This window comes from Aedes aegypti, chromosome 3, assembly GCF_002204515.2.
Source record: "Aedes aegypti strain LVP_AGWG chromosome 3, AaegL5.0 Primary Assembly, whole genome shotgun sequence".
NCBI classification, from domain to species: Eukaryota; Metazoa; Arthropoda; class Insecta; order Diptera; family Culicidae; genus Aedes; species Aedes aegypti.
In genome coordinates, this window is record NC_035109.1 from 172,457,941 (window position 1) to 172,473,421 (window position 15,481).

At 37.6% G+C, this 15,481-nt stretch overlaps 1 protein-coding gene across 16 annotated transcripts in view; it reads left to right on the forward strand.

Moving 5' to 3' along the window:
• The first annotated feature begins 2,109 nt into the window (after positions 1-2,109).
• LOC5570881 (protein AF-10) overlaps positions 2,110-15,481 on the forward strand; it is a 48,580-nt gene continuing 35,208 nt past the window's right edge. For 6 of the 16 annotated variants that reach the window (XM_021853395.1, XM_021853412.1, XM_021853409.1 and 3 more), the window contains exons 1-3: positions 2,110-2,683; positions 6,723-7,332; positions 13,900-14,096. In XM_021853395.1, the coding sequence (XP_021709087.1) occupies positions 6,978-7,332; positions 13,900-14,096 (552 nt within the window). In that variant the 5' untranslated portion in view covers positions 2,110-2,683; positions 6,723-6,977. Of the gene's footprint in view, positions 2,684-2,713; positions 2,820-6,722; positions 7,333-13,899; positions 14,097-15,481 lie in introns of those variants that run through there. The other 10 variants (XM_021853413.1, XM_021853408.1, XM_021853411.1 and 7 more) reach the window with 8 other exon arrangements.

The window sequence follows — 15,481 nt, forward strand, 5'->3', positions numbered from 1 at the left end:
TTGATAATACAGGGCTGTTGTCTGGTTGATTCATATAGTAAAATGTGTTGAATGTTGCTTTCCGTGTATGTTCAATCGACACCTCTCGCACTCGAGATAACATTTATGTTTAATGGACACACCATTGTTATGTTGCGTGTTGTCGAGTTTGTTATTGTTTATATTTTGTTGAGAAAAAATATTCGTTCGAGTGTCGTCAAAGCGTACACAAGTGTTTTGCGTTTTTCTCCGGTCCGTAAAGTTCCTTTCTCGTCCCGCTGTTGTGTATTGTTTCCACTGTGGTGAAGTTTTTCAACAAAATGAGTAACAATAGTGAAAAGGACAGTGTTTGGATTTCGATCAGAATAAGCCGATCGAACCATATTCGGAGAGTGTTACAGTTTGCGAACCATAACAATTCGTGGCACATCGCATTCGGAGAGCCCTATGAATGTAAACATTCACTCTCTCGTTTGGTACGTGGCACGAGAGCGTTCGAGAGCAGCAACTCTCACAGACTGCAATAGAATCGAGTCGTTCGGTCGATTTATGTTTTGCATAAAATTGGTAATAACTTTCATATTTAGGGTTTATTCACAAATTTCATAACGCCAAAAATGGTCGTTTTCGACACCCACCCTCCCCCTCGTAACGCACCTTGTATGAATATTTTTCGAATTTTGTGTGAGCCGTGAGGATACCAACCCACCCACTTCAGCGTTATGAAATTTGTTAATGGGCCCATACTGATAATGCAGCCTTTAAGAACCTAATTCTCGAAAACTTATTCAAATAGTCTCAAGTCATAAAAGTGAACAAACTTTATCGATCCTACGTGTTTCGCAGACGAAATTCCACTCGTTCCGTACCTACCCAAATAGATTTTTTACTTCTAGAACGTTTAATTCTGGAGTTACAAAACGGCGTAAGTAAGAATTTAAACTTTCGCAACCCATCCGCTACTTTCACTGCTCAGTTGTATGGAGAGACAAAGTGACTTAACCATGACTCAAAACAAAACACTACTTGAGTCGATTTTACACTGGTAACTGAATGAAATGGCCTATCATTTTGTTATACGTTTTTTTGTGGGAAATGCTAGAAACTACCTGGTTTTTGAACGCGAGCTGATTGTATGCAAAATTTAAGCGATGTACACGGCAAAAAAATGTAATAAGGTGATTCATTTTAAAACTGTTTTAGAAGACAGGTTGTGATTCTTTTAAATTATTTTTTTTTTTTCAGAACCATATGAAAGTTACTTACGCCGATTTGAAAAAGTAATAGAGAATTATAATCTATTGGACCATTGAACACCCCTTTGGTTGCAAACATAACACAGAAAATTAAAAATAATCGCCTTTGTTTCTTGATCAGAATGAGTGTGGATCAGCAAATGTTACAAGTTTCGACATACAGTGATCTGGGCCAAACAGTGGGTGGTGTGTGTCTATCTTGTTTTCGTCCATGGTTCGTTATTTTCCACGAACGATAAATGTCATGGGCTGAAATTATGGCTCATGTGTCAAAGAATTTCCAATGTCAAAAAATTTGGCTCATGTCGTTAAATTTTCCAAAGCCTGGAAAAGGGAACACCGTTATATTTGTAAATATTTCAAGTGCATTAATTTTTTATGCGGGAAGTTATGTGAGAAAACAGTTCTGCTGCGTGGAAAAAATAAATGCGCTCTAACCCAAATTTAGATATTTATAACAAGCTCTCTGAGTGTTAACTTCCTCCGTAAACATTGGCATCACTGTTTCAGGCACTCACTAGATGGTGAGCGGAGAACTCATGAGTGCACCGATGGCGTTTCAATCGCGCTGTCAAACCGGTCTATCACATTTCGATGTCTATCAAACAATCAGACGCCAAAATAAGTCAGTGCTGCCGACTTTGGCTGTTCATATCATAATGATTACCGATATGTGATTTTTAAGATATGTATTATGTTCCAGATGTACTGATCTCATACAAAATACTAATAGTTTTTCAAATTCATACTTATTCAATCAACATTTGAGCAGAAGAGTTAGTTTTATGATATTTGGCAGTGAATTCCGCCATTCGCATAATCGTTTTCCGCTTCCAATGAACGATTTCAGAATAAACTAACATGGCATCACTGCCCTCGTGTCAACCAGCGAAATAAAATGGAGAATTTCGTGTGATTGTTGTTTTGCACAACATAAATCTCGCGTGCGGGTTGTCAAAAGTTTGTGTATTTCGATTTTTTAAAACCGGTCGAAAAGTGCGCTAAAGTGGCCCGGAACTCGGCCGGAACGCGACGGACTTGGTGCGGACCGGAACCGATCGGGGATTGGCTTACAAACGCCGTAGGAAAAAAGTGAATTTGGCGGAGTTTGATTTCTCGTTTTGGGGCCTACCTCTGAAAGAAGCAAATCGCCACCAAGAGGCTTGCTTGGTTAATGCTCTTCTGCTTTTGGCGGTGGGAGTGAAAAGGAAGGCTTCTCAAGAATCCGGGAAAATGCGGTTCTACCTGCTGTGACGGAAGACGGAATTGCTGTTTTGCTCTGAGTCCATTATTACATCACAGTGCAGAGGATGCGATTGGCATCATAGGTGTTTCGGAAGACTGAATGGGAATCGGCGCGATAGTTGAAATGCTTCCAGTTTCGGTTGTCGTTTTGGCGGTGGAATGGGAATGAGATCGAACTCAAATTGACGTGAGTGAGTGAGAAGGTAACGGGATTAGAAAAAAAATAGTGTACAAGGGGGTGGAGAGGAAGTGGAGTCCCGTGTCGTCACAGGGGGGCTCAGAAGGGCGTGTGGCATATTTAAATGCGATGACCAGGTGGTAGAGCGATTTCATTACTAGGTACTTGAAGAAGAGAAGTAAATATTTTGACCGGGTTTCAGCGGAGGCTTGATTACGCCGCTTGCTACTTACTGCCGAAATATGTGTACGGATCAAATACTGAATAACCATAAGAAAATTGTCTTAGGGACTAGCTCAAAGCCGTTTCTTAAAAATACAGCAAACGCATTTTAAAACGAAGGTAAAACATATAAAGAAGGAGAATAAAAACTGCTTGATCTTAACCAACTAGGTGATGTCACGTCCTGCAGGATGTTAATGGACTAGGATAGATTATTGAGAGTCAGTTAGAGAGAGCTACATAGAAATATTCTCTGATCGTGCTAAAACGCTATTTTTCAGATTTTTACATTAGGGGAAAGTAAGGCGAAATATTCCTTAACCACTTTTCTGTTTTCTGGGGTCAAAATAACCCTAGAGAACTTTGAAGGGCTGTAACTGTTGAGGTAAAGAATAGATTTGTGTTTTTTACACACATAGGTGCTTTTTCACGAGTTGTTTAGTGTTAGTTTCGCACATAGAACCACCCATGGAACATCGTTATCATGGAACCACTTCTGTCGCACTGCAAGCAACATCTTTGTCCTGATCAGGGTAGTAGGATTTACCTACGTTAGACCACCGTCACCAATTTGTTCTGTGACATCGTTTATAACCGACAGCATGGTAGAACGATCACAAACTATTGCGATTGCTAAGCTTGAAATGCTCTGCGTCTGTGGCAGTCTCTCTAGTTGGTTAAAGAATTATTCAACCGGTCGCAAGTTGAAGGTGGCGATAGAAGATTGCTTTTATGCTACGTCCGGCATACCCCAAGGTAGTCCTGGGGCCATTGATTTTCTTCATCTATTTTAATGACGTTCATTCGGTCATCAGAAGGCTATCATATGCTGATGATCTAAAAATGTTTCTTAAGAAATAACCACTCCATTGCTGTCTATGGGTTTTTGCAAGAACAGCTTGGTCACTTTACCGATTGGTATTTCCTGAACCGTATGGTAGTTAACCCAAACAAGTGTTCCATTATAACATTTACAAGGAAAACACAGCCGATAATATTTGACTACTGCCTGCTAGGAACTACAATCGATCGTGTGAACCAAGTGAAGGATCTCGGGTGATTATGGATCAAAGCTGACATTCAAGCCGCATGTTTCATACATTGTCTACAAGGCATCCAGAACATTGGGATTCATCTTCAGGATTACAAATAACTACACAGACCTCTAATCTAATCTAAGCGCTTGCACAGCCAATATTGAAGAGCATCCTGGAAATACTGGATTTTTTTTCTAGTATTTTCTTGTCAGCATTAATATTTGCAGCATATCGGTGATATGACACAAAAATTAAAATGGCCAGGCCCACTGTGCAGACTTGTTTTTGAAGATAACTCAAAAGTTCACGGCGAACAGATTATCCACTTATGAATAATATGATAGACGTAAATGTTTAAATTGTTTTAAGGAAGAAACGGGGACAACCGTAACAAACGTTTCTTTTTAGGGGGAAAGTTTTAATAGTTGGGAGTGGCGTGGCTAAGAAAGTTAATGCACACTCCATTGTTGTGGGTGCTTCCAGGGATGGGACATAGGTATTTCTTCCTTATGTCCTGGCTCGGAAGCCTAGGCTAAAGTGCCGTTACTCGCTCTCTGAAAAGAGAAGAAAATATTTAGGTTGACTCTCCCACCCCCTTTTTCTTTTGGTAAACGTATCAAAGCACATTATTATTCACAAATCATATACAGTCAACTCTCCTTAACTTAAAGGAACCATCGAGTTAGGGAGGTACTGACCCGATTTTATCAGCCCCCGATTTTGTCAGCTTTTTGACCCGCTTTTGTCAGCCTATTTTAAATTTGTCAAAAAATTGTTATCGTCATTGTTATCATCGCTCGTGCGTTCCACATTGGAATATTGTTCCGCGGTCTTGAGCCCCGCTTACAATAACAGCTCCGAACACACTTAAATTATTTTACGGATTCCTGTGAAATCTCAATAGCTGAACAGTTCGGTAAAATAAATTAACGTAGTACGGTAATTTTTTACAGTATACGTTAAAAAATCACCGGAATCCGTTAAATTCCGACATAATTACGGTGTTTTATTTCACCGAACCGTTCATCTGTTGAGATTACTGTGAAATTCACCGATTTCCGGTAAAATGAGCTTAGTGTGAAAGGAATGAGTTCGTAAAGCACCGCTTTCTTCGGTTTGCACTTCGGAAACTGTCATGGAGAAATCCGTTCCAACTGTCAAGCTATGATAGTCGCTGTCAGCTTATTGATTTTGAGCTAACCCCAATGCCGAAGTGAATAAAAAGTGCCAAGAATGGGATCCTGCTCCCTATTTAGATTTTAAGTAATCTGAAATCTTTTATAGGGTTTTGAGGTTTTGAAGTTTACATGAACGAATACGTGTCAAATGAACAAATTGAAATTGAAACTGTGAAAATAAACCACGTACTCCGAGAAGGATCGAGCCCACGACTCCCTAGTCGCTAGATAAGCGATTCAACCTACAAGCTGCGGAGTCTACATGTATACGACGATGTATGTGTCAAATGTACATTTCATACATCCGAAAGAAGTTTAGACTACAAAATAACGATACCATGTCCTTTGGGGTAATCGAGTTCAGTTCGGCTGAGAAAAACCCCCCATGCCAAAATAGTGCTATTTTTGGGTATGTTACAATTAACCCTGTTTTAAGCAATCTTTTGATAAAAATTTAGTGTGTATTTTTTTGCAAACATAAAAACTTTCATAACTAAAAAATACACAAGGTAATGTTTATTTTTCAATCATATTCTCTGCGATTGACCATCACGTTGTAGAACGGTCATATTTTCAAAGTTGCACATCTCAAAGATTTTCGAGTTATCTAGTTGTAGCATTAAGGGGACGAAATGATCTTGTACCATTTTTAGTTTTAAACAACTCTTCAAGAATACTTCGGATGCACCACATAAAACTTCATTTTAATAAGAACAAGTGATCTTTAGCAGTTTCATGCAGTTTTATGAAACTCTCCCACTTATCTCCAAGAATACGTTCTTGAGTAAGAGTGAGAACTCTTGGCCGAGAACATAAAATAATTCTTCCCCATCAATCAGCGCACTGAAATGTGTATTTTATTGATTGAAGCATCATTAATCCTACCGTTTACGGGGGCGTCTTTTGCATGGCTTGCCGATCTGTTGTTCATGGAATTCGAAGTTGAATTTACGGCACATAACTATCAGACAGCGTATGCAATGTTTTACCTCCTCTTGACCATGATGTTGGAGCGGAACCCTTACGTTGGATTCCAACTTGCAAGGAAGTTTGCCTCTGGGTTTGATTAGATGTCCACACCCCAACATCTGGGATCTATTACGACGTTCACCTGCACGTTCAGCTGTCAACCTAACTTTAGTTATTTTCTTAAAACTTCATGTGGTAATAATCTCAATTGCGAACACTTTTTCCCAAAATCGGAAAGTGTAAAACTAAATAAACAAACAAGTGCAGAGATCTAAAATTAATTCGATGTGGCCCTTAAAAAAATGTTAAAATTTATTGAAAAAGTTAGCTTTACTGTTGTTTTCGTTTTCAATTTGTCGTTTAAGACGACATTATTTCCCACTTGCCCCATTGATGGGGACCTTACTCATTTTAACTGGAAGTATTGAGAATGCTTGTAGGTTGCTTTTTCCATATATGTACTCTAAACTGATTTCATTTGACTATCTTCCAAAGAGATTTGCTGCTTTTGACTGGCTCGATCTACCTTAATTTTCCAGAGAGATATTAAACTGTTATTCTGTAGGTAAAAAAAATGGAATCCTCTCTTACCTGGTCGCACACTATGCCATTTCAATCGCTTATTTCCAACAATCTCTTCTTGTGATCACGTATATAGGATAAAGAGGGATGTCTCATCTAACGCATCTTTGATTCCTGATTATCTACCATAAACGAAAGTGCAATGTATGAAAGACATAGCTTAAGGATGCCTAATGCAAGTGCAGTGCGTAAAAGTTGATTGAAATAGACATACAAGTTTTCATACCCCGTATCTCGAAAAGTGTTGCAAATATTCAAGAAATAATCCAAACGAACAGTCCGCGTCTGAATTGGTGGATGGGTAGTGGATTTTGACAGACCGCGGACCAGAATGAAGGAGATGGTCGGTGGTTGCTGTGTTTGCTCCGATGATCGGGGATGGTCGGAGAACCCTCTGGTCTATTGCGACGGTCAAAGCTGTGCGGTGGCCGTTCATCAGGCGTGCTACGGAATTGTGACGGTCCCGAGTGGGCCTTGGTACTGCCGGAAGTGTGAAAGTCAAGAACGATCTGCTCGAGTGCGGTGCGAGTTGTGTCCCTCGCGAGATGGCGCCCTCAAGCGAACCGATAACCTAGGCTGGGCTCATGTGGTCTGCGCATTGTACATTCCGGAGGTGCGATTCGGGAACGTGACCACAATGGAACCCATCATATTGCAGTTGATTCCGCAAGAACGGTATAACAAAAGTAAGTGACTTTTTACTATGAATATATGACATTCACCAGAAAATCATTACCCCGAAAACTGTTCACCACAAACCAACCAACACTGTCCCCGAGAAAACCAACCAATCAAGTTTCAATTTGAAGCTTCATTAAAGTTTCAAAACTCGTATTCAAGAACATGACAACGTCAACATTGCTGGTAATTATCTATATTACGTGCATTTCGTGTTTCTTTTGCAAATTGTGATAGTTTTTATAACACCTTTTTCGGCATTTATAAGGACTCATTGTACAGTCCAGTGGAAAACATAATATGCAATATTTATTGAAAGAACTATATAACTTACCACTATTCTGCACAATATAGAGATATACCCTTCTTAATTTGAAAAAAAATATATGTGTGTAATGACTATTAAGCATAACTGAGATTCCACCATAGTCATGATCTCTCTTTCCAAACAGGTTAATATTCATGCCAGATAATCATTATGAAAACAACCATTACGTCAAATAATTCTTGATTATTTAATTTATTATATTCAATAGTTGTATGTCCAATGGCTCTATGCTAAATTTTCTTATGCCGAATTACTTAATGTCATATGCAGGACTGATAGTAGGGCTCTTTTTAGAGATTTGGTCTCTATTTTTATGCAGGTCTCTATTTCTGATGAAAGGTCTCCAAAGTCTCTATTTTAACCAAAATGGTTTCTAAAGTCCCTTTTTTTCATGTCTTGCTTGCAGTGAATTCGAATACAAAATTCTACAGACCCCCTGGGAAACTTACAGAGACTGTCACGAGATTATTCAACTGATTCTTCAAGAATTGCATCTCAGATTTCTCGAGAAAAACTAAAGGAATTTTCCTACTGGTGTATCTCGAGTTTTTAACATGGAATGTTTTCAGGAACTCACATAGAGATCCCTTCATAACTTCTCCAAGAGATTCTTCTACCAATTCTCCCAAATATTCTTTCAACAATTTTTCAAAGGATGCTAAAAAGAATTTCTCCAGAATTTCTGAATGAAATTCTTGAACACTTCAACGTTACTATCTCCAATAATTTTCTCAGGGGTTACTTAGAAATCTTTTTCAAAGACTTTCCTAGTATTTCCTCCAGATCTTCCAAAGATTCCCCCAGAATTTCTTCCAAGAAAAAACGCTAAGGTTGATTCCAAAGTTTTTGATAAAACTCGTCCAGGGAATTTTTATGAATAATCCTACAATAACTTCTACGCCATTTAATCCACCGTTACTCCAAAGAATTGCTTCGAAAATTCGTATGTGTCATCATTGGGTTCCTCTAGAAATAATTCTAGGAATGTCTCCAGCTTTTATCCAAGGATTACTGCAATCCTTTCCTCAAAGCATTTCTCAAAAAATAGCCATGTAATCATCAAAAGTTTATCCCAGATTCCACACCAGCTAACCCTAAAGCAATTTTCCAAGAAATCCTCTGATCATTCCAACACATTTTTTTTTCGATGTTTTTCAAGGAGTTCCTCAATAAAATCCTGCGAGATAATGTCCAGATATTCAATTGATTTGTCTTTTTTAAGTTATCTTTGCAATCAATCGAGAAAATCTTCTAAGATTTCCTTAAGAGTTTTTGTTTTGAGTTCTTCTAGAAATCCCTATTCATTGAGGGTTACTTATGAACTTACATAAGTTTTATCTAAGGTTATTTTAAGATTTGCCTTAGCAATACCTCACGATTATTTTTCTTTCGTGAATTTCTCAAATTTCTAAAGAAAAAAAAATCATTCACATTTCCCTGGGCAAATCTTTGAAGACTTCTTTGAAAAATCTTTGAAGCAATTCCTGAAAGTGTTCTTAGAGAAATTCCTAGTTGAAATTTTACACCAATTCTGAAGAACAATTCTGAAAGAAATCGTTGAAAAATCTCTTGGAAAATTCTGGTTGAATTTTTGAACATGTTTCAAAAGGAAGTCTTGGATGATCTCCTAGGAAAACCGATGGAAGAATCACCGGATAAAATCCTGGGGGCTCTCTTGAAAAGTACACTTGCATTCAATTACAAAAAAAAATACGAACATTGTGTTTAAAAACGCGAAATACTCTCGTTAAAATATGTATACCTCATATTTAACATATGATCTCTGTAGTAAACACCAAAAAGTTCTTTTATTAAATTTTTTTTTTTGCCAAGCCGAAACAAATGTGTCAACATGAAGTGCCCAGTTGGCGTTTCCCTCACTTATTTTACATTTACTTGTTTAAAGTTGTTCGTCACAAACATGGTTTTTAGCTGTTCAAAGCTTTTGAAAAACGTTTTGAAGTAATTTGTGATAGTTTAGGATAATTTTTGGACAAAACCGGTTCAGTTGTGTTGTTATATGGCGCAAATGTACTTCAACCGGTAATACTGGGAAAATTAGTAAATGAAGCATTTCGAATCAGTCTTTTATATAAAATAATCGAAACACGACCAATATTACTGCTTTTTGAGTGTTTGCCATCGGTTATGAATGACTTGAACTAACAAATATCTGTGTTTTATTGTTTTTTTTGTTTAATCTCGTGTTCAGTATCATAAGGGCGTAGCTGCAGTGATCGATTTCTCTTCATCGATTGTCTCTTTATCTAATTATTAGCCTCGAGCGGATCCTGTTGCACTGATGGTATTTATTATTGCTTTATACGTTTTCGGAAGATCTAATATAATCGATTGGTTCACAATAAGTCATTCGGATCAAATGGAAAACTCTCTAGAAGCACTTTTATTATTCGTGTTTAAATTTATATAACAAGACTGATTTGCCATGTCTTATTCTTGAAATTTACTGGTTGAAATGCTTTTGCGCCATATAACGACACAACTGAACCGTTTTTGACCAAAAATTTCCCAAATTTCATCAATACACCTCACAAAAGTCTTGAATAGCTGAAACAGTTTGTTTGTGATGCAAAAAGATCATATGCTAAATATGATGTACAAATATTTTACCGAAAGAATTTCCCGTTTTAACCAGCACTTTTTGCCAATTTGCGTCAGTGGGTACTCTATTTTGTCGGGACTGTTTCTGAAACAATAGGGAGCCGGATTCTACTCACTGGCACTTTTGATTCACTTCGGCAGTGGGGTTTTTCGAAAGGTACTGAGCTCATATTTGGCCACAATATTTCACAAAGTTTTAGACAATTCGGCCGAGAAAAAAACCCCCATGCCAAAGTGAATCATGGAAGTGCCCAAGTATGTAGCTCTGCACCCTATGTTAAGAAATTCCTGATGGAATCTGTGAGGTAATTCCTTAAGAAAACACGAGTAGTAGAATTTGTCGTAATCTTTACGAGGAATTTTCAAAAAAAAAAAATGAAAATGTTCCCAGAGAAATGCTGATTCAAACTCTTATCACCTGGTTGATCCAGGCAAATTCCTGATAGGTTAAGTTTAGGTGATTCCTGTTCCATCTCTTCTTGATTCCTGTTTGGTCTATTTTCTAGGCAAGAGTTCCTATTTTCAAGATACTCAGCCGCTACCAGCCCTGCCTGAACATTTTGCTTATATAATTATCATACTGAAAGAAGGGTGCATATCAAATGGCACGAAGTCTATATAAGTAATAAACTATAATAATGTTAATTTGACATAAGAAATAGGCATTCATCACTATTATGCACAATACAATGAATGATACACCTCTATTTCACTCAATTCTCAAATTTCGAATGTTTCATCTAGCATATGGGTTTTCAACCTTTTTGGCTCGCGGAGCACTTTTTAAAATGAAATTGTTGTGCTCTATTAAAAATTCAGATTTTTTACAAGTTGAAATCGTCCCTATAATATCTACAAAAATCTTGAAGCTTGATTTGTGTTGGCCAATCTTTCTATAATTTTAATTTTATTTAAAACTTTCAAATATAATCTAAAAAGATTTGTTTTATTCGATTGAGCAAGCTTTTTTATTACAGACTTAAACTTTGGCAATAAGGCAACATTGATTTGGTTACGAAATTTTCCGATTTTCGTTTTTAGTTCGAAGAACCAAGCAATTTTTTTAAGCCCCTTCTAATGTGCTTGAATGGAATAAACGTAGGTTCAACACTCACAGAAAAACACATTTATTTATATAAAGCTCGTGAAGTATTCCTAAATTTGTATCACTTTGTATCATTACTTTGTATTTATATTGACCAGGATAAGTATTCCGACAAAAGCTTCGTACCCTGAAAGTTTCAAAATATTCTGTCGTGGAAAATTGGATTTATTCAACTTTATATAGAAAATTGAAAAAAAAAACGCGCCTAAAACCAACCCATACAAAATGTATGACATTTTTTTTTGCTGGCAGTATATTTGTATCCTTGGGGCCTTCCTTAGCTGAGTGGTTAGAGTCCGCGGTTACAAAGCAAAGCCATGCTGAAGGTGTCTGGGTTCAAATCCCGGTCGGTCCAGGGATCTTTTCGCAGTGGAAATTTCCTTGACTTCCCTGGGCATAGAGTATAATCGTACCTGCCGATATACGAATGCGAAAATAGCAACTTAGGCAAAGAAAGCTTTTTACATTAAATTTAGGGGAGGGATTATTAGAGTATGTTTAAAACTACAGATTTGAACTTTAACACTTCACTTTTTGCAAAAAAAAAAAAATACTAAAATCACTACTAAGGCGAGCAAATACCTTTACACTCTAATATGTGTTGCTTATCTTGACAGATAGGCCTATTTCGTCTGCGACTTACAGACTTCTTCAGTGTCGAGTGCTCGACTTTAGTTAATAACTGTGGAAGTGCTCATAAGAACACTAAGCTGAGAAGCCGGTTCTGTCCCAGTGAGGACGTGATTGCCAACTAGAAGAAGAAGAAGATATTTGTAACCTTCCAATTACAAAATCTTAGCCCAAATGTTGAACGATTTCCTGAAGAGGTACATAAAAGTTCAATAATAATCGACATATCGGTACCTACAGTATTGGACGAAACATTTGCAACTTTTTCGATTTTCCATACAAAATGACCAACATTGGTAAGCTAGATCTCAGTTATTTATTGACCGATTTGAACGGGGCAGACATTCGTCACCGTTAAATGGAAAAAGTTGGCGATGAAACTAAAAGAAGCATCGTCATCGTCACCCAACAAGTGTCGGATGACGATTTGCCGCAGTGATCCGATCACATAAGCTCGGTGTCATGACGAACAAATGCGATTCTTCGTTACGGGCGAATCTTCGTTCGGGAGCACTGAGCCGACTAAAAATATTAATCGTGTCTTCGACAGATTAAGAGAATTTTTGAAAAAAAAATAAATAAAACAAATACAATCAACAAAACATGTCTGGAATCCAACAAACGATCTCTGAATCGGCAACCCCACGCGCTTACCAACAGAGCTATTGTAGAATCATGAGGAGAGCGGGTTCATTTGCCAATACAAGCAATTATGTGATGGCATTCGTTGGTTGGTGCAAAGCAAGCGAATACACAGTAAACGCCTTCTTCTTGTGAGTAAGGGTGGCAAGCGGAATGAAGAAAAATTTGCACGTTGACGAATTTGGATTGAAGTTCTTCGTGCATTCTTTCGCCGATGACGAGACGACGACCTGCCAAAGTTATTATACTGGATGACGATGTCTTATTTTTATTTCGTCATCGCACGGTGACGAATCTGACGATTGCCTGCCCTGGATTTGAATTAAATGTTCACATAACATCAGATATAGCTTGAAACTTGTTTAACTCGCTGAAATCTATAACTTTGCTGAAGATACCATGAAGCTATTCCTACAATATATTTAGTTATGTCATTTAAAAAAAAATGTCAAAAAATCACTTAAGTCAAACCGTTACTGCTTTTGAACTTGTGATTGGAAAAATCACTCAGAAATATATGTTCAAATTCAAGTTAAGTCTGATGTTCTGCCAAAATTTCATTCAAATCGGTCCATAAATAGCTTTTTAAAGCTGGTCATTTTTTATGGAAAATCGAAAAAGTTGCAAATGTTTTGTCCAATACTGTATATGTGTATACTGCCCATACTCGCATAACAGTCCCATATTCTATGGGATTTCCTATATAAATGACTCTGTTATACTAGTATGGGCAGAATAAGACTCGTAGGAAAATGTGTTTCGTCATCCAGCATAACATCATATACATCACAAGGCAAATATGAATCAAAACTATCTCTAAATTTTGAATAGTATAAATCTAAAGAACAGTCTTATCCTTTAAAATTTTAAATGCTACAAGCAAAATGTTCCAAGGGTAAGCTCATATGGTCATTTGGCAAAATTGTATTGAAAGCTTAGTGGCTATCTGGCATAATGGCCATTTAGTGACTAGATGAGTACCACACAAGAGCTAAGCAAGCTTCTTGAATAGATCACAGCTTACGGCGTGTACAATATCAATAATAATTTATTCAAAATAATCTATAGATAATATATAGGGCTCTGGGAAATTGTGCATTCTGGGAATTGCAATCCAGGGGAATGGTTAATACTGGGGAATGTTTCATTCTGTGGAATGGAATTCTGGGGAACGGTTTTCTGGAGAATGTTAGGTAATCCTTTAATATTGTTTCAAAATGTCTTCTAATCATTGATTTCTCTTTGTAGCATGCTACATTTGTCAGGAAATGGGAAAAGGTTCCCGATCGACGGCGGGCGCTTGTATGCAGTGCAACAAATCCGGCTGCAAGCAGCAGTTCCACGTGACGTGCGCCCAACAGCTGGGGCTACTCTGCGAAGAAGCTGGCAACTACTTGGACAATGTCAAGTATTGCGGCTACTGTCAGCATCATTACAGTAAATTGGTAAGTGTTCAACATCTAGTAGTTTATTACTTCCTAAATGGGTATTTATTGATTTCTGAACCAGTAGTTGGATTCCGGTGCACATTTTCTTCGAAGAGAAGAAAATTTTCTTACATAATCCACCAGCAAGAAAATTTTCTTCTCTTCGAAAAAAATACGCGCCGGAATTCGCCTACAGGTTTGCCATATCATTTTAAATAGTTCCATTTTTAAAGAATTATGGACGAGATTCTCACGGAATCCTCAACTTGTACCTTTGGATTTTTGGACAATCTTTCTGCAGAATCCTTCGAGTGATTCTTAACCATGTGTATAACTATTTGTAGAATCTACTCCGTATTCAGCAATTCCATTTCAACCTTAGTCAATTGCTACGACATGCGTGCGCAATTATACATCCGTAATGCTCTCTCCATAAATGCTTTGCAACTTAAGGTGAAGATGAGTCCAAGCCATATCCAAAATCTCCAAGAGCACAAATCTGGAAAACCGAACAACAGCCTAAAGTCAAAACCTACTTGATTGGTCACTATCTTAGGGCGACCAATCGAACAAGTCTCCAGCGTTTGGCTCTCCAGACTTGCGCTCTCCACGAGCCATGTCCAATTCACACGCTTATTCACTGCCCATAACTGCATAACAGTCACATTCAACATTTTTGACTAATTGGAGTTAACACCATAGAGAGTCATCAAATGATAAATACCTTCGATCAACTTACTAAATCTGTGAGATTGTTCTAGAAAATTAGAAAAAATATCAAGTTGTTTTGTCACATTGGTAATTATAACCGCATAACAATCACATTGATATTATAAATGAGCCTCGTAATCTAATAGCAATGAAATTTCCATCAGAATTATTCTCTGACTATTCACTTTGTATGCGATATGAGTTGTACAAAATATCAGCCTTAAATAAGCACTATTGAGCTTCTGATAATTTTAATAAATTTTAGATTCCTCCCATACTGCAATAAAATATTTAATTTTTTTATTCCTTGTCTTCCAGGAAATCGCTGACAAGTCTTCCTAGATAAACATACTCTTCAACGACTCCAAACACATCCCCATCAAACACTACCTCAGCACCTACACAACCAACCCTAGCTCTATCTCTATATGCAACCATGCATTTCGTTTTGTTAGAATTTATTGTTAGGCGCGGTCTCTCTCTCCAGAGGCAAAGTCAAAGAGCATGTGCAACCGTGTGATGATAGTGCCTTTTCTCTGCACGCCAGATCTCCTAATAGCACCCTCGAACTAATAGCAATGTTGAACAGTTAATTCGGAAGTGCGTCTCCCTGCTTCAATCCGTCTAACGTCACAAACTAAGTTGGCATCTCGTCTGCAACCTAAACACTTGTTTTCAAACCATCCAGTGTA